Source organism: Melanostigma gelatinosum (genome assembly GCF_949748355.1).
Source record: "Melanostigma gelatinosum genome assembly, chromosome: 12".
Taxonomy (NCBI): Eukaryota; Metazoa; Chordata; class Actinopteri; order Perciformes; family Zoarcidae; genus Melanostigma; species Melanostigma gelatinosum.
The window spans coordinates 6695675-6721352 of NC_136645.1; the positions used below are offsets into that span (position 1 = coordinate 6695675).

The following is a 25678-nucleotide window of genomic DNA, read 5'->3' on the forward strand; positions in this document are numbered from 1 at the left end:
CGCTCTCTTATGTTATGAGAAATAATTCGTATCCATTTTAGACCACTGTTTCAACAAGCGCGAGGCAACACGAGTGCTAACCCATCTCCAGTCTCTGTTTGAATTGGATCGCGGCATCCCTGCCTGGATAAAAGCTTCGTTTATCTGCACTCTAAATGAGAAGTGAAATGAGCTGAGAGGAAAGTCGGGGGAAGATGGAAATGGGGAGGAAAGGAAGGCGATAAAAAGAGCGTCTGAGGCGAGGAGGGCTAGATTTAATCAGGTACGAGGTTAATGAAGACGCTATAGGCATTAATTCTCTCGATGTGTGTGTGTGTGTTTGTTTTGGGGTAATCTGTACAGAATTGAGCAGCGGGGTGCTTATGGTGAGATTAAGGGATTGGGAGAGAGTGATGATGAGAGAGAGGAAGGGGTGAATGTTGGATTCATTGGCTGAAGCACAATGCCCCTCGAAGGAGAAGGCGAGTGTGTGTTTGTGGGGGAAAAGGTGAGTGCGAGACGGCCTCTCGAGATTTTCTCCCACCCGATAAGACTCCACGTACAATCCGTCGGCGACCCTGTTACCGCTCCAATCTCCGCCGTGACCCTGTCACAGCGGCTGCCGGATGCCGCTTGGCCTGGTGTCGCAGCGGTGATAAGGATTGCCAGCCTGATGCTCAATTGAGCGGACGGATTAATCTAGTTGCAGGGCCATAATAACAATTTAAAGAAGGGGGGAAAAAAAGGGACGAGAGGCAAGCTTGATTGAGGTTTTAGTGGCAACGAAATGAAAAGGAGGAGGACAGCGAGTGGACGCAGCGAGGGAGGGAAAGTCGGAGGCCTCAATTCAGCTCCGTCCTGGCCTCACCCTCCCACATAAATCCACAGACCGATATACAAACGCACACATGCAGCGGCTCAGCAGGAAGTAATCAACTGTTTGATGTCTGTATTTTCTGGTTTACAGCGAGCGCTTTACAAGAGGCTCAGGCTTGCTGTCAATCACATTTGTTCCCATTGTTCTGTCAGTCTCCTGTCTTTCAGCTCATGTGTTTATCCGCTCCGTCTGTGTAACGGTTTTTCTGAATGTGATGCCGTATAAGTGGTATAGAAGAGATACGGTGTTTATGGTGGAGTACCGTATCGGCTCTAAAGTTAGAAATAATGGACTTTATAAAAGCTGTTTACAGTCTATCCGGGTCAGAAGTTTCACCAAACTTTAGTGCAAATAACAGGTTGTCTTGAATGAGAAGTGTATCGTTGAACCAAGAACATACTTGTGTGTTTCTCTCAGTGCTGCGTCTCGTGTGCCCGGCTTCCAGCTGAGTGATATCGCCAACAGTCTGCTCATCATCACACACAGCAAGACAGGCCAGTATAAAGGTGGGAAACAAGACGTGTGGGTAAACACGCATGCATGCTTATTTCACACGCACACACACACACACACACTCACAGACAGACACTCACCGCTTGCCCTCCTCCGCAGAGGCTCTGGAGAAACTGAAGTCTATGCTGCAGGTGAACCACGTGCCCTCGCAGCTCGCCATCACCAGACTGGTCCAGACCCTGGGTAGCAATGGCGACGTGGCGGGGATCCAGGAAGTGGAGTCACGGCTGAAGGGCCTCGGCACGACCCTCAGCCTGTCCAGCATGGTGTTTGTCAACAACACGGCCCTCGCACACATCAAGAAGTAAGCTCATATATGGCGATTTGATCACTGAACTTGTGTTTTTTGACTTTTCAATTTCTGTTGCGATTGTCTTATTTCTGTACACACTAAAACTGAGCCACCGGAGTCATTTGAAACATCCTCTACTCGCATACAGGTCGACACAAAGGCTCTTTAACTCATGATTCATGTCATGAATAAGTCTCATCTAGGCACATTAGACTTTTAATTTCCTTAACTGTGACGTTTCGAGAAAGTGGTCGTCTTATCGCCTTTATCTGTACGTACAGTCAAATAGAGAGCAGGCAGACGGCAAACAGAAAAACAAATCCCTGTAGATGGGCAGGGCTGCATGTTGCACGCACAAAACAAAATCATTTCAATGTCTGACGCAATTTACAATCCAGCCTGAAGCCTTTTATACTATTTTGTAACTCTGTTGGTATTACTGAGCCGCACACAGAGATAAACAGTTTAATGCAACACCAGCAGCAGAGTGTGACAAGACCCATGTTGACACACTCTTAAAGTAAAAGCTTACAGGGCGAGCGGGGCGTCGAGTACAAATAGGAAGCACAGGCGTAATAGGATTATTCATGGCTTCCTTTTAATGTCACGAAAACGCCCGTCCTCCACTTCTGCTTTGTCGCTTCTCAAACAACAGAGGACAAATGTACAAAGCACATTGTGCATCAAGCTTTCATCGCGCCACTTGCGGCATTAGCGCTGTCCCCCAGCTCGAGCGGCGCCGGCAGGAAGGAAGAACAGCCAGACGGTCTCACGCCCGATTGGCCATCGCAGCGCGGGCCTGTCGGCTTGAACCCTGACCTCCAGGAGCTGCTCTCTGAGCGGCTCTGACACGTGCGTCCCCGCTGTATCTGAGTCAAGCTGACTGGTTAAGAGCCGGGGCGGAAAAGCGAGCAGGCCCGGAAAGCGGAGCGCCAGATTTAGAGGGGCCCCCCCGCTGAATTATTCAGACGGTCCCAGTCGCAACAATCAGCGTAGATATGTTCCCCCACCGCCGGACGCTCTCGCGTATACAAACACGGAGCCGCACACACACCCTGTATGTTAAATATTCATTACGACTGCTGACGGGTGGGGAGGGAGCAGGCAGCGTAAAGTGTTCGTAGCGAGGTGGGGTTGCCAGATTGAGTTGTTTTAGATTTGTAGCGCTTTGTTGTGCAGGCTTTGTTTGGTTGAGGCAACCTCAGCAGAAAACCGAGAGAGTGTGTGTGTGTGTGTGTGTGTGTGTGTGTGTGTGTGAGAGAGTGAGTGAGCATCAGTGGAAGAAAGAGTCGGTCTGCACTTAGTGGGAGGAAAAAAATCAACCAATAGATTTTAAAATTAAATTAAAAAAGTCTAAAACAGTATTTTTTATTATTCTTCAATCTGATCAGTTTCTCATAATATATTGTGTCCATATCTTTCCCCCCCAAAGGGTGACATCACACTTAAAGGGGTTGATTATGGTTTATTGATCACTGATTTTATGGTTTTGCTCCCAGCCCAGTATCTCTGGCATAAAAGACTGAAATGGATTTACATCCAATGAGTCTTCAGCACCAATACAGGAAGAAGTGTGCCCATTTTCTTTTGATCTGTTTGAAGATTAAACATGTACATGTGTTGTTTTGGTCTACTCTAATGAACTAAATCTTTATTCCTCCCTCCCACTCCTTAGTGGCGACGTGGAGTCAGCAGTGGAGGTGTTGGAGGCGGTCTTCACGAGTCCAAACAGCACAAACCCCAGTGTGTCCTTCGTCTTCAGGAAGGTGTTGGAAGATAACAACGACAAAGCTTTAGACAAATGTAAGACACACACTCTCAATGCGTACGTAGAGAGAAATATAAATACTAAGACTGATGCAATCCAGTCCTAAAACAACACATAATAAAACCACTGACCGTTGATTGAAATGTTGGTGCTGTGTTGCAGTGTCTGCGATGGCAGAGCGGCTAGCCAACCATTTTGCCTGCTACAGACCAGCTTCAGACCTCTTCCTCCAGCTGCTGGATATGGACAAAGTCGAGGACGCCAAGTTCATGTTGGCTGTGAGTATGAGTCTGTGTGTGTGTGTGTGTGTGCGTGCCTACACGTGCTTCCAGATGTATTTGGTCGTGTTCCACAGAGGCTGCGTTGAGATACTTTAGTTACTACTGGAGGGAAATTGACCGGCAGTCATGCACATTCATGACGATGCATTACTCGCTGCTGTCGCTCACTTCTCTCCATCACTATTTCAACAGGAAGTGAAGAAATCCATGTTTTTCAGGTCAGACTGTTTCTCATCACACTTGCATTTATTCCTCTCCGTTTTGTCTTTGTGTAAAGAGGAGAGGAGGGTCGCCTCTCAAGGAATAACAATCTGCTATCGTGGAACATGTGTAACGTTCATATTAAGATGGCCATGTGCCGGTACCGGTACTCGTCTTTATTTAGGTTGAATCTGCACACATGACCTAACCCTTTTTTTTTTTTTTTTACTTTTTGTGACCACTTAAACTAAATTTTAAATCATCAGGCGCATTTTGTCCCAGTGCGCACTACTTTGAGTGTCTCACTCTTGACTACATTTTAAATTACTACATCAAAGTAATTGAAATCTGAAAAAAAAAAAATCAACAAGGGAGCTGGTGATGCCTTCGTCCGGTTGTCAGACCCAAGTGATGATGGAGACGTTGACTTATTCATCCAGCCTCACATCTTCTATGTCAGGACGTTCTTCCCCACATTCTACAGACGAGTCTGGTGGTCTGAAATTGGCCTCCGACCACTTCACTTATTTAACACAGTTCATACATTACAGCTCAATGGCTTTGCATTGAGCCTGGGGACATGAATATGAATACGCTAGATGGGTGAGAGACGAGGTGAAGGATGCAGATGACGAAGACTCAAAAGAGATCAAGAAACTCAGAGAGAGCCACGAAGACGCTGCTCTCTCTAACAGCGAATATTTCTCTCTCGCTTGCTGAGTGATCACCCCTCTCAGTCATTCAGTTGCATGTGTGGCACTAATGAACACAGATATATCACTTACCGCCCTCACACACCACACTTCATCACTTTTTAAACATGGACGAAAGGAATCCGTTTTTCACGGCATTCTATGTTCTTGTCACACAATCTTAGCTGCTCACATTTTCACCCTGACATACGTTTGTTTTTGGATTTGTATCAAATTCATATCAAATTCTTAGGAATCTTAATTTTGCAGCACAATAGGTCTGATCAAAGTACCTTTTGAACAAGCGTACAAAGGGCTATCAATACAACCAAATCTGAGTCGTTAATACTTGAACATGCAACCAAAGGTCAGTAAATTACAGCATTACAGTTTTAAATATTATTGTAATACACAGAACAGCAAGGGTGTTTCCAAACTGTAGTAATTCATGAGATTGGGGGAAAGAAAGTGTGCACATACAGTGCTTCTAAAATGTGCTTTGTGCCGAGGCCTGACTTTGTTTTCTTACCTTTTATCTACCAAGTGGGTCAGTAACTACAACTCTTCTGAAACAGACCAACAAAGAGGGAACCTGGAGGAAATAAAGGAACACCGCTCCGCTCTTCATTCCCCCCCGACATCTCCAATGATTATCCCTCTCAATCTTTAAACGGGGATGTCTGACAGATACATTACTTACTACTCTCGTCTTCATGACTATTTAAACACAAACTATGGATTACATTATTTTAAAGCTATAATATGCTTCTTGCTTGATATGCATCTTGGCTTGTTTTTTTTCCACCCTTTCGCTCTCTGAGGTAGAAGCTCCAGATGGAAAAACAATTAAAAAATGTCTGTTATCAGGTTTCATGTCAGAAGAGCAAGTAGAGACGGAAGGAGGAAGTGGGATGTTCTTTTTGGACTTTTCTAATTGATGTCTATACCGTAGAGGTTTGGCAGTCCAACATAACATAATATATTGAGTTGAGTCACAGTTTAAAGTGCTCTACAGACATTACAAATGTAAACCGTTGATAATAACCAGTAGTCAGGATGCCATGCCTCTTAAACCCTGAACATTTAAATGCTAAATGCAAAACCCGTGTAACAAGAAAACAAAACTCCAGTATCAAACGCTCATGGTGTCGGATAGTGAAACTACAAAGACTCTGAAGTGCGTTCTCCCATTTGTCTTGTGTTAAGTTTGTAAGTTTCGGACTCCGCTGATGTGACATCAGGCTAAACTGGAGTGCTCCTTTTCATTTCTTCATTGTGGCCCTTCTTCTTCTTCTTCTTCTTCTTCTTGACGCCGCTCTTCCGCGGTCACTGGCGTGTAGCGGCCCGACTCCTCCAAAACTATGAAACGCTTTTAAGTAGGCGAGCGGTCAATAATGATGACGAGGCTATCGGGAGAGGAGGACGTAAGGTCGGCGGGGAGCGAGAGGGATGAAGTGAAACTGTGACGGAGAGAAGCAGTGAGGCACGAGCTCTACCGACTCGTCTACGTGCTTCTGTGTGTTGGGACGGGGGGGGGGGCATTGAGGAAAAGGAGGCATTCCCTGGGTATCTATACAGAGCTTTTAGGCAGTATGTGTGAGGAGCAGTGGAGACGGGAGGCCAAGTCGGTTGTGGCGTCACCTTTGGGAGAGGTTGGTGTAGCGAGGGGTGGACATTACCGGAGGAGAGAGAGTGAGTGAGAGCACGGAGTGGAGTGAAGTGTTGGTCTGATTGTACTCGAGCCATTCTGCTGCTCGGTGACTCCGAAAGAAGGCAACTTGCTCCGTGTGTGTGTGGGGGTGTTAGGGGTGTGTGTGGGTGTGTGTCATCCTGTTAAAAGCCTTACAGGCCACTCGCCTTCAATTCTGTACGAGGCGCAGAAGGAGTGAAACACGTTAGTTTACGACTGGCTAGTAATCGGACCTCATTGCTGCACAGCCAGGAGAATGACGTGACATGACATGTCTTCATCATAAGCAGTCATGCACAGGTTAAACGTCTTTATATACTAAATATAATATATATCGTATTATTTAGATGTAGCGCACAAAAGTTACTTTTTACTTATTTTTTTATCCATTTCATTTAATCAGCATCACTGACCAGTGTCGGATGATTGATGCAAAGAGATAATTCTGCAACACTTTCCTCTGTTCAGTGTCTCCACATGCTGATATATTGGACGATATTAACAGCTCAAGCTTAGGCTTTACTTTTATAGCATTTCCACTTGGTACTAAATATGTCACGCCAGTTTTATTCATATAGCCCAATAACACATGTTGTATGTCTCACGTTTCTTTTGTCCCTCTCGTCTTGCTGTAGCGCTGTAACGCTGTGGCTGAACAGAAGGATGTGCTGGTGTCCTACTTGGCTCAGAAGGCTCAGAGTCCCGGACAGGTAAAACCATTTTTAAAGAATAATTTGTGTACTTTTTTTCCATGATTTCTGTTAGTAATGACAATATTGTACTGACCAAATACAAGTTAATCAACGGTATTGTTTACGTATGTATAACAGTTGGGAAAGATCAAGGCCCTGCTGAGCCTGATTCCAGACTTCACTGAGAAGGAGGTGCTGTACCCGTACCTGATGAAATGCCATGGTAAGACACACACACACACACACACACACACACACACACACACACACACACACACACACACACACACACACACACACACACACACACACACACACACACACACAAGGCCTCGTCTGGTGCAGCAGGCGGAGACATTAACAATGCATCAGATCAAGGAGTGTGTGGGTGTAGGCAGACATTCAGGGGTTAGAAGAACACATGTCCTCTAATGAGTTAGCGGTCCTGGCTAGCCTAGCATGCTAATCGCAACACAGTCCACCACTCAACTTTTCTTTTTTCCCTCCTCTCCTCATCGTTTTCTTGCCCTCTCTGCCTTTTTACTCTATCTTTTCTTGTCCTCAATTTTTTTGTCCTCCCATCATTTCTTTTCCCTCTATCCTCCCCTCATGCCCTCCCCGTCTCTTCACCTTCTCACCCTCCCGTCTCCCCTCTTACGTACCTTGTCACACCAGAGATGAGCAGACATGACTATTTAATTAGCATCAGCTAGCTGGTCGGTGAAGGCGGCCATAGGGGACACATTTAGCGCTGCTCTGCTCGTCCCCAAGTTGTTGTTTTTTCTCGTCTTTTTAACTTTCGCTTGTCTTTTTTTAGTAGTGACCTTACTTTCCACTTTTGTTTCTTTGATACGCACTACCGCACACACTCGTGAGGCTTCACATCGACAGAACATCATTTCAACCATTTGAGGAAGGAGATTCTATACGCAAAGTTACTGATTCAACACCTATAATTCTGAAATAATCTTGTGAATTTTTTTATTTACATTATTGTTCTAAATTAAGATTTCTACTCTTTCAAAGCAGTGGAACTCAAAATTGTGGACAGTATGCATGTGCATTTCAGTTCTTGGTGCCAATTTATTGATAAGAGACAAAGTTGGATTATTTTTTCTAAATGTCAACATTAAATCATTTTTTCACATGTAGAGGTTTTTGTGTCATTTGCTGACTTAACTCCCCCCCCCCCATCCCTCCTCTTGTCTGACAGTTCTGGATAAGGACCTATCGTCAGCCAAGGCTCTGCACGAGCAGATGCAGAAGGAGGGGGCGGTCATAGACGAGCTGTCACTCAAACGACTTGCTGTGCTTTACCGTACTGAAGGAGAGACTGCACCCTTCACTGAGCCACCTGTGAGTCTCTCACACACACACACACACACACACACACACACACACACACGCACGAAGGAGCTGCTCGACACAAATCAGTTGCAAATGTGAATGAGCCCAGCGTTAAAAGATGTTGGACAGAAACTAATTGAACGTGCTGTTTTTTTGGAAGTAGAATAGCAGTGGAGAAGTATGGATGAGTGCTTAGCCAGCCTACAAAAAACTGTTTTACGATAAGCAATACTTCTGGACTCAAACAAGCTTTTAGCTGAAATCATAAACTTAATCTGCCAATTTGTTGCTCAATACCCATCAACGGTTTGGTCTGTAAAATGCCAGAAAACGGTAAAACAAAGTTTGTCATGATCATGTATTGATATGATTTCACTCCCAACCCTGCTTTACACTGGCACACAGTGGATTAAGCGCGCACACACACACACACACACACACACACACACACCTATCCATATTGATATAACCATGCAGACATGAACAACATATTATGAACAGATCTGTGTTCAAATACAAACGCAGCACTCATCGCAGTTCCTAAACTGGTGCTGGCAGTTGTCCGGATGGCATCCTAATGCGTGCCATTGTGTGTGTGTGTGTGCTGTGGTCTGTGAGTACCGTAGTAATGTGACAGAGCAGTCTTCCTGCTCAGGCCTGCAGCTAGCCTCCTGTGTGTGTGTGTGTGTGTGTGTGTGTGTGTGTGTGGGTCAGAGTACATATATTGTGTAACCGAGATGGTGTCGCTGCGATAGTCGCTCTCTGTTTCTGGCGCCGAGTGTTTTTGAGCATTTCAGCACATTGTGTAACTTGATGTGGCTCTATTTTTGGCAGAGGACTCACGCATACACACACACACACACAGAGAGACCTCTCAGCCCCAGCACTTTAATGCACTGTCCCCTGGAGGCAGGTGTAGGATGAAGCCCACCTCTTACCTTCATTCACCTGCAGTGCAAAGATAGAAGGAGAAAGAGAGGGATGAAGGCAGAGCAGCTGCTGCATTATTCACTGGCTGTCAGGATAGTTAAGTGACTGCTGGGTTTTAGAAGCGAAAGAGAGCCAGAGGAGTTGCAAGGAGAGGGAAAGGTGAACCGTTACGGGGGTCGGAAGTTTCTATGAACGCATCTCGGGTAGAAACCCACCAGTCCTCGTTGTTCTCCCTCCTATCCATCTACATCGAGGTTACTACACCATGGTGACAACAGCAAAACATCTACTAACAGATTTGGTCTTCAGTGGCGTGTACGAGTAATTTAAGAGAACTTGTCACATTCATCAATTTTATTTAACATTTAAATTTACGAGTGTCTGCCTTACTTCATGAGGGAAGATAATGTAAATGTGTAATTCCATGATCTGAGTTTACATGGATTTTATTTTATTTTAAAATGTCATCGTATGGTATGTCATTAAAAAAAGAGTTTGCTAAACTGTCTTTCTTTTTCTTTCCAGGAGTCCTTTAAGTTTTATGCAGACAAGCTGAAAGAGAGAGCAGCCAAAGTCCAGCAGACGGCTGAGGCATAAAGATTCATCCTCCTCTCCTCTGACCTCCGACCTCCGACCTCCTTCCAAATCCCAACTTTGTTCGTCCTATCACACTTTCTTTCTTTTTCATAAGGTGTCCGCGCTGAAGTATAGAGTATTGTGTTATAACGGTTGGATGTTATACTCTGTCCACTCTTGATAATATTATTGATGATGATGTTGAGAATGTACAGAAGTATTTATGCTAATAAATGTCACATTCTGAGCCTGAGTCTTTGTGGTTTAAAAGACATTTGGTGGTTCAATGAACCTGTTCTTCAGGGCAGCAGGTAGTGTAACGCACTACATTTACAATGGTTCAGCTCCATTGAGGTGTCCTATTGAGGCGGCATGTACGATCCCATGATAGTTTGTTGGAAAAAAGTTATAGTAAGGTATGTCATGGAAAAAGACGAATAAAAGTAATCAGTCTTTAAAAAGTGAAGTCGGATGTCATAAAAAAGTCGTTGAGTATGTCGACAAAAGTCAGAAAAAAAATCTAAGTAAAGTATGTCACAAAAACCAGTACAATAGGTCATAAAAAGTCAGAGTACGATATGTCATGAAAGTAAAGTACGTCATTAAAAGGTCTTAAAATAAAGTCATTGGATATGATTTGAGCTCAAAGTGACTACACCATGTTACTGAATGACCAGGTCAAAGGATACAAATAATAAACACGCTCAAGTGGAGCAATTTGATTTAATACTTTACTAATTTACTCAAACCATGTCTGTAAAATATTATTCAGGCTTTTGCAACAGTACAAAAACACACAGTTTACATAATCTTCAATCTATGAGGACACAAGTACAAGCTCCTTTTTTCTTTTTTTCCAAGTGTGACTTACTAAACCTCTACCAGGCTTTTCTTTCAGTGCTTCCTATACTGGCCGCACATTGTTAAGCTTACATATACAAAAAGAGATAAAGCTTTAGAAAAAAAGAAGATTGAAAATGGAACACGCAAAAGCTGCAGATGGATATCAGCCAAAGTGGCGCTCGAATCATTTGCAAAGATGGAGCCGAGAGAATCATTTCAACTTTGACGTTGGTGCGGCGCTCTGCTGCCACCCAGCAGCACACAGCAGTACTGCAACACATGCTTCTCCTAAACGAGGATTTCTGACCCAAATCCTAATTATTCACATGTTAACGCTGGATATATGATAAGATTATTTCAACTAAAGATGAGAAAAATTGCTGCACTTTGAGGATGTTTTAATATATATTTAAGAGCACTTCTGAGGTGCCAGGGGGGTCACTTCATGTGTTTTTACCACTAAAACAAGTCTATGTAATGGTAAATGGTATTTCCAAAGATATATCTTACTTTTATCCCCTAAATGTAGCACTCTACTCACTATAAAACATCCCAATAAGAACAGTAAAATGACAGAAGACAGCATGGCTCAGTGTCGAACCAGTCGAACTTGAACCAAAATGACTTCCTTCCACTGCTGCACAAAAACACACACTCCCCGACTCTGATGTCATTTGTGTGATTTCAGCCAGCGCTCGGTGTGATTGTTGAAACTGGCCCAGATGTGTTCACCAGTCCTGACTGGACTTCTGCTTGATGAATTTTAGGCACACGTAATAGAGCGCCATGAAGACCAGACAGACTGCCAGCAGGACCAGATAGCACGAGTACAGAGGATACTGGTTCATGTTCATGGCCTCCACCACCTCAAAGACAAAGAGAGAGGGTTACAGGATGAGAGGGGTGTTGACATGACCGTGTAAAGTACGTTGGTTTCAATAGCTGTGTTCATTTATGTGCAATTATTGACAAATATTGTGGTTTTCCGACTAACAAAACTGCACAACCTATTCAGAAAATGGACAGAGTGAATCAGTTCTTCTGTATTTGTGTTTTAGTTTCTAACTCACGTGTATGCCGTCAACATAGATGGTGAAGTTTCTGATGGTGACGGGGTACATGTTGCCACTGAACTGCACCTGCAGCATGCCCTCAAAACCCCAACGCATGAAGGAGGCGTGAGAGAACCACGAGGCCACTGAGAAGTCAAGAACATGCAGAGGTGTAACCGTCACAGACTGGCCAGCTGTTCTCTACCCTCACACATCTTTCCACTGAAGGAACATGAATCCATCTCCTCACCGAGCCACATATTCTCCAGGCCGATGACGAAGCCTCCGGTCAAATAGAAGACGGTGAAAAGGGAGTTGCCCATGAAGGCTGAGGTCTGCAGGGTGGGCAGCGCGGCAGCTACAAACAGAGCCATGGCCCGGCTGCAGTAAACCATCAGCCACACCAGCAGGAAGTTGAGCAGGAAACGGTCCGGAGCCTCGTTAAGACCGGCCAGCCAATAGATGGGCAGGCCGTACACCAGGGTGAACACGCAGTGCTCTGGTAGCTCCCCCAGGATCTGAATGTGGGGAATGCATACGTTCAAATCTACAGAAATGAAGAGAAATTCACACATTGTGGACACTTGATTCTAGCTGCACGGAGACATGCTTTCCAACACCACAGTACTGTACAATACACTGAAGAGGGACTCCAGCGTGGGGCGAGGCTGACCCCTACTGGAGATCACTGTGGCTTACCTTGGCAAAGAAGTAGGAGGTGACGGAGTACATGCCGTCCTCCAGCTCGTGGTAGAGCATGGCTCTCTCTGTGTGACCTGCAGAGAACATGAAGTTAGTCTGATGAGTTGCAGCATTACGACCTCTAGTATCAGCGTGCCGCAACGATTCTAACTGATTATAACTGTTGTGAACTGCAGACTGACAGCTGTAGCTACTCACATTTAGCTATGACGTCCAGCACCACAGCGAACGGGGTGAGAGCTCCGATCATGTAGAGCAGGGCGACTGTGTCCTGAATGGACAGACGCTCTTCTCCTGCCCCGTAGTAGAGACAACCGATCAGCAGTGCCATGAGGAGGGCCTCGAAGCCGTGGACGAATAAGGTGACCAGGTCTCTGAAGTCATTGTACATGTGACGCCTGAGGGAGAAGACAAACACACGATACGGATTACCAATTATTGTGATATTTGCTGATATTTATCTCACGTTAACCAATAAACAGCCGGCTACAATAAGACGACTGCACACGTGACCACCAACCCGAGTCAGTTGAAACACCTGAAGACTTTATGAAAACTAGTTTGCACTGAGCAGAGAAATTAAAAATGAATAGAAGTAACAGAGAACTTATTCAAAAGTAGAGAGCAAATGTCAATATCTAAGTCTGTCTGTAAACCACTGCTGTCATTCATCGCTGTGAGTTGCTCTCACCTGATGAGGATGGTAAATTGGTGAAGTCGGCCGGGTAGTCTGTTACTCTGCTTGGAAATAGTGACGACTTCCTCTCCTTTAACTGTGCTCATCTGCTGAGGGCTGCAGGCAGGAACACAGTGATTACAATTACAAAACACAAAAATACTTTTGTCTCTGAGACGGGTCACTCAAAACACAGCTACGTTGTTGGGTAGCAAGTTGTTCAAGCAACCCAAAAACACCATGTAGCCGCTGCTTCGATAAGTGAGATGCCAACCCTGCCTTGACATCAAGTTATTTCATTGCTGGGGAGAAGGGAGGTAAAAGTTGGGGAAAACGTGAATGTCTAGGTGAAGAAAAGAGAGCAAGCTTAAACACACTGCTACCTCTCAGTTGGTGTTGGTTCTGTGTTGGTCCCAGCTGGTTTCCACATGTGAGTGTTTGTGTCTCGGACCTTTTCCATGAACTGCTCAGCCAGAACGGTGGAACGCTCCAAACACTCGGCCTCTTGCTCTGGACTGCGCCGGTCTATACTGATCAGATCAACTGGACACATACAATCAGAATAAATAGTGTCATAAAGAGGAATGGGTCACAGTTGACTCCGAGGATGTTTCAAGATATTTATCATTAATCTGAGTTTTGACAAATTTGAAGCAGTTTTTCTGCATTGGTGTCACCTTCCTTGGTGCTAAATGTCCTCTAAGCCAATGAGCTGTCAGAGATGGTTGGGCGCTGAAAACAAACACTTCTTGATGCCGTTTAGACAGCCTTCTACACACACTAACCATAGAAGTCAGAGGGGTTGCAGTATCGTGGGCAGGGGTATCCGAGGGTAGTGAAGTAAGGCACCATGTCACGAGCGGCGCCGCAGTAAACGGCCGAACCCGACGACAGCAGGACGACGAGGTCGAAGAGCTGGAAGATGTCAGACCGAGGCTGGTGGACCGACAGCAGGACTAGACGGTTTCCCCGAGCCAGGCGGGACAGTGTGATCACCAGGTTGTGGGCTGTGAAGCTGTCCAATCCTGACGTGGGCTCGTCCAGGATCAAAATACCTGAAATGTAAAAAAAAAAAAAAAAAACAGTTCAATCATCCATAAAAAGACACGACTCTCTTGCCGGAATTGTCCCCTCCCGTCTTGTTGTTGGCGATCCACTGGTGGTGGTAAGGGGGTTGTGGCGATGCGGGATGGCTGGGGCCTGAGATATCTAACGGGATTCAATCTTATCAGGACAGGCAATGAGATGTGTGGATAATACTTCGTGGTATATATGTAAAGAATGTCATAGAAATGTTCTAAAAAGTAATTGTATATGTCATTGAAAATATGCCATAAAAAAATCTGTCATAAAAAAAGTCATAAAAAAAATAACACAAAATATATAGTATAATAAATAATCTGCCATTGCTGCAGCCACTATTTTCTTTGCCTGTAGGTGGCAACATAAACACATATCTGCGGGTCTAAACTGCCACTATTACTTTCCTTTCCTGTAGGTGGTGGAGGTTGATGTGTAAAAAACTCAGCTGGCAACAACTGAACAGCTCCCACGTGAGGAGAATCTGCCTTTAACCAAAACTTTAAATTTGGGATTTTACGATTAAATTACAAGCCAGTTTGAGAAATAGAGAAATAAAAACTTAAAAATGAAAGCAAAAGGGGAAAATCAAGAGTTTCAAGAGGTTGTTTTCGCTCACCGGGGTTCCACAGAAGTTGGACAGCGATACTGACTCTCCTCCGCTCGCCTCCAGAAACGCCCCTCACGTAGTCGTTTCCCACCCTGGTGTGAGCGCACTGTCGCAGCCGCAGCTCTGCGATGACATCATCCACCTGTGACAGAAAAACAGCACAAAGTTTGTCTTTCACAGCACACAGAACAGTGTTTTCAGCAAATGGAGAATATACGTGTTGTTATAGGAGCGTGACCTCTCAAGTATGAGGCCAGTGTTTGTATTACAAGGTCCTTCTTTGGTTTAATCTTACCCTCTGGTCCCTCTGGGCCTGTGTGAAGTGGGTGGGGAGCCTCAGTTTGGCAACAAAGGCCAGAGTTTCACGGACAGTGAGGTGAGGAAGAAGGCGGTCGTCTTGGCGGACATGAGCGATGCTCTTCTTCACCAGCTGCGGCGTGTTGGGCTTCCCGTTAATCAGAACCTGACCGGATGTCATCGCACCGGCCTCATCGCGACATGTTATTATGTCGAGCAAAGATGTTTTACCGCAACCTGGGAGAAGATGATTATGTATTTAAAGCAACAATGAAGCATCAAACTAGAATCACCATGCAAGTCAAAATATGAGCTGAGCTGTGAGCAGCGTAGGAAGGCAGGGAGCCTACTACAAGAAGTTTGAGGCGTTGATAAGCAGATGTAGCAGATGTTTTCTTGCTTTCTTTATAGTTCATGCTGCTGGAGTCTAAAGAAAGATAACGTCTTTATTGTTTCTCTGTTGTGTAATACGTGTCATGTAATTGAGGCTTTGGGTGTAATGTAATGCTGCTGACTTGACAGGTTCAGCTGTGTGTGTGTGTGTGTGTGTGTGTGTGTGTGTGTGTGTGTGTGTGTGTGTGTGTGTGTGTGTGTGTGTGTGTGTGTGTGTGTGTGTGTGTGTGTGTGTGTGTGTGTGTGTGTGTGTGTGTGTATCACCTGAGCTGCCAATGACTGCCAGCATTTGTCCGCTGCGGACTCGGAGGCTGAGCTTGTTGATGGCTGTCTGCTTGTTCCCTTTTATCGCCCACGGCAACTTGAACTCTGATAACCTCTCGTACCACGGGATCTGAGCTGCTGTGTCCACCTGCGAGCACATACACACACACACACACACACACACACACTTAACACATATACAGCAACATGCACATATGCAGTAAAACATGCAACAGTTAAAGGCTAAATATAACTGTGCATGAGAGCAGAGCGGCTGCCCGTCGGTTACCTCATAATGCAGGTTGTTGACTTCCAGCTCATTGCACCCTCCACTGTAGGTGAAGTAGAGACTGCTGTCTTCTTCAGACGAGAACAACTCGGTGTCTCGATGCTGTTAAAGAGGAGCAGACAGGTCTGCTGGTTTCAGAGAGGCACGCACTCATTCGACATTTTTAATTTTTAAGTTTGAGTGCATCGTTGTGTGTGCAAACAGTTGCCCGAGACCTTTTGTTGGTCCAGGGTCCATTTGACAATGCCACTAAAATTACCATTATGTAATCCCTAAATGTGGGAGAAAGGAATCAAGGACTTTTGGTTGATTTAACCAAAGTTTATCAGTATATCAGCAGAGGAACTTCAAACCAATGCCTCGGGATCCCACGTAATGAACTGACCTGTGAGGAGCTGTATGTATGATTGAGGCCAGTATCTGTGTCCATGACGAGGCAAGCTGCTGGTTGACGATTGTAGGGTCAAGAGGTCGACGCCCCCCTTTCTCTTCTTCTGTTCTGTTCCTCTCTTTTTCTCTCTATGGGTTTCTGCCTTTGTTACTCGTTGTTCGCCCGTTGCGCCGCTGTTCACCGTTTCTTCTCTCTGTTCGATCTTTGACTCCAGTCCAGCTGAAGATCTCCTCTTGTCTCAACGCCTTCTGCCTCAAAGCGTCCAAATTCATGTCACGTCAGTTCTTCATCTGCTCCTGTTACTCGTGTCTTCTCTGGTCCCAGCGCTCAACTTGAGGACTGAGACAGTCAGACAGTTATCCCTACTTTTTTTTTTTTTGGTCTTCTTTATAGAGCTCCAGATCAAAGTTCTCTGAGATAACGCAGCGTTCACTGTGTGTTTATGGTTCCTGAGAGACACCACTGCTATCGCACTGCTGCTCTGAACAGGCAATGGGTGCAGAGAAACAAAGTCTGGGTGTCTAAGACAACTCAAATTTAGAGCTTCACTTCCTGTTTACGAGCGCGTGGATATGAAGAAACTGATCTGAGACGGACTTGACATACGGTTGTTGTTTGGAGTAGCAGACTGGCCGGAGACATGAACAAAGTTTATTCAATGCAGGCGGTGGAGCCAGAGAACGGCAGCAAAGTCAGGGAGTCCTTCAAGTTTGTGTCGGAGGGGAAGAGGGACGAATGTGGGGACGCTGGAGAGGAGCGATCAGAGCCCTCCTGTTGTCTCAGTGTCAGGAAGATCCACTACACAGTCAGGTAAAGAGTGTACAAGAGGATGACTGAGAGACAACAACACGCTGAGAATCAATTCGACATTATACTATATCATTATGCTCATACACAGGCATGTTTGGGACACATTATCTGCATTTTCATGATGGCAGAAGAATAAATGTAACGCATGAGAAGTTGCAAAGTTTTGTCTATGTAGTGTCAAATAAAACACACTGCTGACTGGTGATACACATATGAATCAATTGAAGATCGTGCCTCTGTGTGTGTGTGTGTGTGTGTGTGTGTGTGTGTGTGTGTTCTAGTGAGCGTGTTGGTCCGTGGTGGGGCTTACCCACCTACAGGAAGCGATGGACTCGTCAGATCCTCAACGATGTCTCCTTCCACGTGGACAGCGGGCAGATTATGGGCATACTGGGCAATTCAGGTTCGCTCTTAGCTCAGTCAAAAGTGCAAAGTGTTTCAGCACAACAACAAAATAATCCCATGTAAGGACCATATAATAAGATACGTTTTTAATGGATTCTTCTGAGAGATTTTGTGATTTAGACAAAATTTAGGTGAAATAAAGGCAATGCAACAGAACCTTTTTATTCAGGTTGAAGCTCAAATGAAGTGGTTAAGACTGGAATGTGAGAATGGGGAAATGTCCCTCTGCAGCAAACAGGGATTTATGTGTTTGGAGAATCCGTCTATTGCCAATCTAAAATGTTCTTAGATATGTGATCAGATCTTTTTTTACTGTACGTCATATATATCCATGTGTGTGTGTGTGTGTGTGCATCTTGCCTTGTAAAGGCTCAGGAAAGACCACGCTGTTGGATGCCATCTCAGGGAGGATTGGAAACTGTGGCACACTGTTGGGGGAGGTCTTCGTTAACGGCATGAAACTGAAGAGAGAAGAGTATCAGGACTGCTTCTCCTATGTGCTGCAGGTAACACACAGACATAAAGTACATCAAGGGTCAAACACAGACAATCAGTTATTTGTGACCTCGAGAAAGTAATTCTTTTTTTTTTGGATGTTTCAAACGGGGCCTTCGGCACATCTCAACAAGAGAGCAACACAATCAAACATTGGATTTGTTTGTAGAATGTGACTGGAACCAGTTGTTTGTGCTTCCAAACAGCAGCATAAAGCTGCTGAACTGCGAATAAAGAGGCTCAACGGTGGTTTCCCTTTGCCCTAGTTCTCATAACACACTGACATCAGGTGAAACTTTGCCCCGTACCACATGTGGGTGGCTGCATGCAGACAGTTTGTGTGTATTTAAGTTGCTTGTGTTTATTCACCATGAATACCAAACTACAAACTCAATGAGCACGCACCATTTTGCAAAAACTCCTGAAAAGGTTGCCCTGGCCTCTGGATGAAATTAACTAAAGGCCCTTGCTGGCCTCCTCATACACTTAATCTCTCAATGAGAGGTGCTCAAGTGTATCCAAAGCTTGAATTAAAAACACTGGCTTAAAACCGGCCTTGCTTCCTTTCAAATCATCTCCCTCTTCCAGCTGATAGCACCCCTCCTCTGCTCTCGAAGCCTCGTCATTAACTTCCCCTGCTAAGCTGTAGATGAGGAGGTGATATGAGCTCCTGATATTAAAGTCATTCAGATGAGAGACTGAGGAGAAGTGGGATTGGGAGGCGCCATGTGTTAATTGAGGCAGGCAGCAGGGGCAAGGCATAAATGTGTGTGTGTGTGTGTGTGTGTGTGTGTGTGTGTCTGGGGCAGAGGTATGTTCCAGTCGGCGTATACGAACATACAAATATTCAGAGTACTGCTGTATGTGTCCTATATGGATGTACACCTCGGTGTGCAGGGATGTGATACTTTAGATAATACTCTGAAATCGACACTTTTCTGTTGCTAATAGTGTGAAGCTTAGTGTGTTTACAGTAAAGTTCATGCCAGAGACAACATTAAGTGTCATGATAGACTGTAGTTTGAATATTGATGGACAGACAAGAGGAATACGGAGGAGATAATACAGATATATACCTCTTAGTGGAGATTAATTACAAGCAGCAGTGTCTTAACCTTTTCTCTGTGTTAACCTGTAGTCTTGTTACTCATCTCTCTTATAAAGGAAACATTTAGGAAGCTATTTTACAATACACTGTCAATGTATCCTTGTTAAATATTGTCTGCCTCACTGCATCTCTTACTTGTTTCTCGTCTTTTCTGATATTCTCTCTTTGTCCCTTTCTTTTACAGAGTGATAACTTGCTGAGTTATCTGACAGTGGAGGAGACTCTGACCTACACAGCTCAGCTGGCCCTGCGGAAACACTCGACCAAAGCTATAAAGAAGAAGGTGACTTTCAGAGAGCCTCCTCTGCTCTGTCCACGCAATCACCATTTCTTCAGCTGAAGCATTTCTCCCGGCTCGAGAAAATATCTTTACCATGACACCTGACTCCTGTGCAGGTGTCGGCGGTGATGGCCGAGCTGAGTCTGAGTCACGTGGCCCGAAGTGTTATTGGGGGTCGTGTTTTCCCAGGGATCTCCGGGGGCGAGAGGAGGAGGGTCTCCATCGCCAGCCAGCTACTTCAGGACCCAAGTGAGTACCTCTGCAGCTGGGAAATATGAGTTCCAAAGGAACTAAAGTCTGCTGTTGCTGCTGATTTAAGGTGTATCAAGGTAAAAGCCATTATCTCTTAAATCCTTCAAGCTTTCCATAACTCAAATGAGGAGGTGTGGCGTAAACTGAAGCGTTAGAGGTGATCATGTTAAAGCTTTGAAACACATGGGACGAGGATGATACAAAAGGGGCTGTGGCACAATATCAGAAAGTTTTGCTCACTCTGTTTCGTAAATGACTGGATAAAACATGTGATATTTCATACATATACTGTTGGAAGCAACAGGACTGAGCTATCCAGAGAACAGAAGAAAGTTCACTACAAAAGCCATCTCTCCCCGAAGATTTTTAGAAGTCCACGCTGAGAAACAAAGGGATCTAAGTAAGAGAGGACTAAGGAAAGGACAGAGAACGGGACAGAGGGAGAGATCGAGAAGCATAATGAAAGACTGGGTTATCACACCACTCAGGGAATGAGCAGAGACCCACCTCTGTGTGTGTGTGTGTGTGTGTGTGTGTGTGTGTGTGTGTGTGTGTGTGTGTGTGTGTGTGTGTGCGTGTGTGCTCGCCTGTGCTCATCCCAGGTGTAGTTTATCAGGTCTACATTCCTCCAGGGAGATTGAAAGGTCTCAGTCCTCATTCAGGATTAGACTGGCAATGGAAACACACACACACACACACACACACAGCGTAATGAAGAGTTCCCATTCGCTGCCTCTCCAATCAACCAGGAAATGAATTAATCTCACAATTAAAGCATCTGCTAATTCCACTCTGCTTTCATAATGCAAAGAGCCAATCTTTTAATTGTCCTAATTAGAGTAATTAACAAAAAAAAGAAAAAGGACTCACTTATCTTCAGGAGTGAAGTTGGCCCCGTTGAGAGTCCGGAATGTGCCACTTAATAAAAAGTACATTTTAAAAGTTTCCAACTTAAAAGGAGAAAAAAAAGTTATTGTCCTGCCTTCTCTCTTGTTCTGGATGCATCAATGTGGGACACACCTGCGTCATTGGGGTGATGTCATTGCAGGAGTGATCCTATTGGACGAGCCGACCACTGGCCTGGACAGCATGACCGCAAATCAGATTGTGGTGCTGCTGGCAGAGCTGGCCAAGAGGAACCGCATCGTCATCGTAACCATCCACCAGCCGCGCTCCGAGCTCTTCAGGGTGAGCTTCCAGATAAACTTAAGAAAATAGATAAATAGACAGAAAACTTGCTCTAAACGATATTTACACATTATTTCAAGGCTATCTTAAAACAATACCCATACGGCCATATGTACACCAAAACAGCTTTTGCTCCTGCTCTCAGTACTGGACATGAAGAGATCCCGGTATAATGGGATTTCAATGGAAGTGACGGGGGACAAAATCCACTGTCCTCCTTCTGTTAGTGAAATCAAGAGGTTATCTTCAAAAGTTACAACCTTATAAGTATGTAATTTCCTCTCTTTGTTTCTACAGACGTTTCCTTGCTCAGCTGCAGTGGAGGAATAGAAACACTTTGTCTGCTGAAGCCTCATTAACTTCAGCTAAACTTTAGAAGTCATTTTCATTTGTCCTCCATCTCTTACATTAGAATTACATTCTTTTCTCTGTCATGATGGACAGGGGAAACAATTAGAGCAATCAAAGACTATTGCAATGTACATGTGGCCATGCGATTGTTGTTTTCAGACGTGGAAAATATCTTTCCTTTAAACACAGAAAAACTCACCGTTTTCTACCGAGGCAGAAGATCACGTGTTGTAGATTAGTTGATAGGCATGCTGATGATAATAAACTCTTTATTTGTGTGTGTGTGTGTGTGTGTGTGTGTGTCTCCCAGGTGTTTAGCAGCATAGCTCTAATGAGTCGGGGGGAGCTGGTGTTCTGTGGGCAGCCAGAGGAGATGGTGGACTTCTTCAGCCAATGTGGATATGAGTGTCCAGAGTACTGCAACCCCTTTGACATCTATGGTACTGCATGCTATGATCCAGCTACAACAAATAAAGAATATGTTCATCTCGACAATATACAACATATAAACGAATGTGTGGACTGAACGTTAAAATACTCAAATTGCTGCGATGTCAAACAGTTGACTTCACCTCAGTGGACACGCGCAGCAGTGAGAGGGAGGCAACCACCTTCAGTCGCATGCATGGGATCACGTCATCCTATCAGAGGTCTGCCATCTACCAGAGCATGCTGGGAAAAGTGGAGCAGAGCCTGCAGCGCGCAGACAAGCCAGCCATCCCCTTTAAGAGCAAAGAGTCGCCCAGCGGTGCCGCCAAACTTGAAGTTCTGCTCAGGTCAGTGCTGAGCGAGTCTTCAGTCCCCTTGTGAAGACATCATCTATAAAGGCATCATCTGTACCATGCATCTGTCCTGTGCTCTCTATGTGTGTCCCTGTACTTCCATGTGTGTTCTCTGTGTGCAGGCGGACGGTAAGAAACCTGTCCCGAGACAGGATGGGTGTTCTGATGCGTTTGTTGCAGAACCTGATCTACGGTCTCTTCGTGGCCTTCTTCGTGATGCATTTAGACAACGACGTCAACAAGGGTGCTGTGCAGGACCGCATCGGCATCATCTATCAGAGCATCGGCGCTTCGCCCTACACTGGCATGCTGAATGCAGTCGCTCTCTGTGAGTTTCACACCACACATCTGCACATAGAGCGGAAAAACACATTTCACCTTGTGGTGGAATGTCCAAGGCCTTTAAACTGCAAGTGTCTGACAACATCACTGAACAAATACCGACATGAGATGGATACGATGACTTTGGGGGAATTCTGAAGTGGATGAAGTGTGTGTGTGTGTGTGTGTGTGTGGTCTATCGTACGTTAAACAGCGTGTTTGAAACGTCTTTATCTCAGCCGTGTAAGCTCGCTTATCTCCCGTTCAGTAGGTGAAAGGATTCCGCTGCCTGCAGTATTTCTGTTCCCTTCAGCAGAAAGGTGTGAAGTCTAGCTGAGATGTTGCTCTGTGGAAGCGCCCGAAGAGACTCCGTGTACTTTCAGTGTCTCTCATAGGTCAGAGTAAAAGATTAAGTGATGAGTTGTAAGTATAGTACTCGTATTATAGATTAAAACTGCAGCTGGTCAGCCTCACAAAGTAGTTGCAGTTTACCTACAGGGCAGAATGAACTTTACTCCATTTAGAGATCACTGAACCCAAGTGCCTTTTAGACCTGCTACACACACATGCTGTCTATATTATCTGTGCCTATCTGTATGTGCGTCTCTCTGTGTTCATGTTTCCTATTTATAACAGCTGCTGTGACTTAAGGTCACCTCAAATACAGATAAACGTTTACACATTTACTGTATAGACACACACAGAAGCAACTACCGTACAACAAGTCAGGGCCTATTTTAGGACCTGTATGATGGTTTCATGAACTTTATTTTTTTGATCTGATCTTGTGCTATGTCTTGTTGGGAACTTAATATTTACGCGGCTTGGACACATTTTATTTTATTTTTTATGTCTCAGTGAGAATTTTTAAAGCTAAATGGATCTTTAAAGGTGTTGCGTTTGTAGAATCTATCTGAACATTAATTATGTGCATTGAGTGTATGTCAAAAGACGATACAAACACTAACCAGTGAAGGATATTGGCTATATGTGAGGATTATCTCTTCTCCTTCTTCTTCAGCTTGCAGCTGAGTGTAGAATCTTAGCTTTAGGGCTCTGGCTGTCACAGGTACTGAGGATAAGAGATGTGATAAAACACCGGCAGGCAGGCAGGCTTTCAGTATGTAATGTTTCTCCTCTTTTCCACTCATCACATGATCTGCTCTCTCGCTCTCTCTCTCTCTCTCTCTCTCTGCTCATCTCCAACAGTCCCGGCGTTGCGAGCCATCAGTGATCAGGAGAGTCAGGATGGTCTGTACAGTAAATGGCAAATGTTCTTAGCCTACATCTTCCACATCCTGCCCTTCAGCATCCTGAGTGTTTTCATCTTCACCTCCTTCCTTTACTGGTGGGTAGTGTGTATTTGTTTGCTATGGGGCTTCTTAAAGCATGTGCAGACACAAGGATCTAATAGATCTCATATTCCATACGGCCACCTGGTTAACAGCACCGCAGGTTCTTTTTTACAAGCCTCTACCAAACTGTTGCGACGTTGCTTCATGTCTGGAGTGTTTTTGTTACAGCAACATCTAGTTTATCTTTTAGCCTAAATCAAGAGGTAGAAATGACTCAATCAGATTGAGTTGAATCAAACACATTCTTCAACACGATATAGTGACTCACAATGTGCTCCACCAAGCAGTTGAGCAGAACATTAAAGAGTTTTAAACTTAGCGTCTAACAGCACTAACTTCTACAAATGATCCTCTCAGGACGGTGGGGATGCACCCTGACAGCTTGCGCTTCCTGTGTTATTCTGCTGTTGTCCTGGTGCCACATATTATAGGTGAGACAAGGTTACTTGACCGTCATCTTCTATTTCTTCACAGGATTATAGGGACATGCTAGTCTGCTTATCGCCATGTTTCATATCCTTTACCAGTTTGTTGGCAACACTGACAGGAATAGACTATCAGTGTTTTAGAAACACAAGTGTACAAATGTGTTTGACTTAAATAAAGATCCTTTTAATGTCATGTTTTCACTGTTACTGGCTTTACGTTGCATGTATTAGTATATCTGTTGCTTTTCCTCAGGTGAGTTGTTAACTGTGGTGCTATTGGGAGTGGTCCACGACCCGAACATGGTCAACACTGGAGTGGCTCTGCTCAACATTGCGGGGATCTTAGTGGGATCTGGCTTCCTCAGGTGAGACACCTCAATATCTTTTACATTTAATTAGTACGTTTAAGTAACGTTTAGCCAAGCCTGTTGTGATTTGGACCTCTAATAGGCAATAAGCTCTTCAATGTGAATGAATATTATGGCGCCAGTAACGCACCTCCCTCCTCCTCTCAACAGGAGCACCCAGCAGATGCCGATGGTCTTCCAGTGGCTCAGCTACCTGACCTTCCAGAAGTACAGCTGTGAGCTGCTCATCGTCACAGAGTTCCACGGACTCAACTTCACATGCAGTAAGTTGTTTTTACCGTGATGGGACCATCTGATTCCACCGACCCTGAGCATGAAAAGGGACCCATAATACATACATCAATGAAAACTTAACATGTTATATTCACAGCTCACAAACAAAGTATACCATCTTGAGTAGAACTTAAAAACAACAACATGTAAACACAACTTTTTGCAAGTGATTTATATTTCTCTGCCTTGACATCACTGGGAATATATTTTGCAATCTAGTTAAGGAAATGTGATTCACAGCTATCGTCTTCAATCTCTTCTTCTATCTTTACAAGTATTGTATGTCATGAATGAGTTCAGTGTTCAAGGACACATGGCAAGGCAGATTGAAGGACGCTCACCGGCTGTTTTGGGGAACTGAAGCCGTGTTTTAAACCAGACAAATTGTTAACATCTTCCTTCCGGTGTGTTGTGTTGTTGCAGACGTTTCCAAACCTTTGCCGGGAGCCTGTATGCTCACTCAAGGCAGTCAGATCATTGATGAGGGCTATCCTGGGGCTCTGTCTCGATACACACTAGACTTTGTCCTCCTCTACTCCTTCCTCCCTGCTCTCCTGCTGCTGGGCATCATCAGCTTCAAGATCAGAGACAAGCTCGTACGTCACTAAAACCACAGACACACATTTGTGTGTGTGTGAGTGGGAGGGGGGGGGGGGGGTCTTTTGTTTATAACAGCAAGATGAACTGAGTTTGGTTGAGAAGATCTAAAACAGATTTACAGCATTAAGTTAGTCTGAGAAGAGGAACACTGAAGTACTGTGGCTCCTGCTAACATGTATCATCTGTGGCTGCCCCCTTTCCTCCAACATTCAAGGGATATCACCGGG

The 25678-nt window shown here is 44.8% G+C and overlaps 3 protein-coding genes across 3 annotated transcripts in view; 2 read left to right on the top strand and 1 right to left on the bottom strand.

Annotated features, from left to right (window-relative positions):
• Window positions 1-10085, top strand: part of lrpprc (leucine-rich pentatricopeptide repeat containing) — a 44733-nt gene extending 34648 nt beyond the window's left edge. The window contains exons 31-38 of the mRNA XM_079280804.1: window positions 1274-1362; window positions 1469-1673; window positions 3337-3464; window positions 3592-3707; window positions 6929-7003; window positions 7124-7208; window positions 8199-8341; window positions 9788-10085. Of these exons, the coding sequence (XP_079136930.1) occupies window positions 1274-1362; window positions 1469-1673; window positions 3337-3464; window positions 3592-3707; window positions 6929-7003; window positions 7124-7208; window positions 8199-8341; window positions 9788-9859 (913 nt within the window). The 3' untranslated portion in view covers window positions 9860-10085. The remainder of the gene's footprint in view (window positions 1-1273; window positions 1363-1468; window positions 1674-3336; window positions 3465-3591; window positions 3708-6928; window positions 7004-7123; window positions 7209-8198; window positions 8342-9787) is intronic.
• Window positions 10086-11409: 1324 nt separating this feature from the next.
• On the bottom strand, window positions 11410-16474 carry abcg8 (ATP-binding cassette, sub-family G (WHITE), member 8; the record flags this gene model as incomplete). The annotated part of the gene is made up of 13 exons (XM_079279758.1): window positions 11410-11547; window positions 11752-11879; window positions 11984-12251; window positions 12433-12509; window positions 12634-12833; window positions 13127-13228; window positions 13495-13654; window positions 13897-14166; window positions 14811-14943; window positions 15097-15335; window positions 15756-15903; window positions 16045-16146; window positions 16430-16474. 13 exons carry the CDS (start codon window positions 16472-16474, stop codon window positions 11410-11412), a joined length of 2010 nt encoding a protein of 669 aa, XP_079135884.1.
• A 601-nt stretch (window positions 16475-17075) lies between these two features.
• abcg5 (ATP-binding cassette, sub-family G (WHITE), member 5) lies at window positions 17076-25459 on the top strand (the record flags this gene model as incomplete). The annotated part of the gene is made up of 14 exons (XM_079279678.1): window positions 17076-17245; window positions 17527-17648; window positions 18020-18156; window positions 19438-19536; window positions 19650-19782; window positions 20834-20973; window positions 21635-21764; window positions 21887-22100; window positions 22229-22434; window positions 23637-23775; window positions 24140-24213; window positions 24464-24575; window positions 24729-24841; window positions 25275-25459. 14 exons carry the CDS (start codon window positions 17076-17078, stop codon window positions 25457-25459), a joined length of 1974 nt encoding a protein of 657 aa, XP_079135804.1.
• Window positions 25460-25678: the final 219 nt, after the last annotated feature.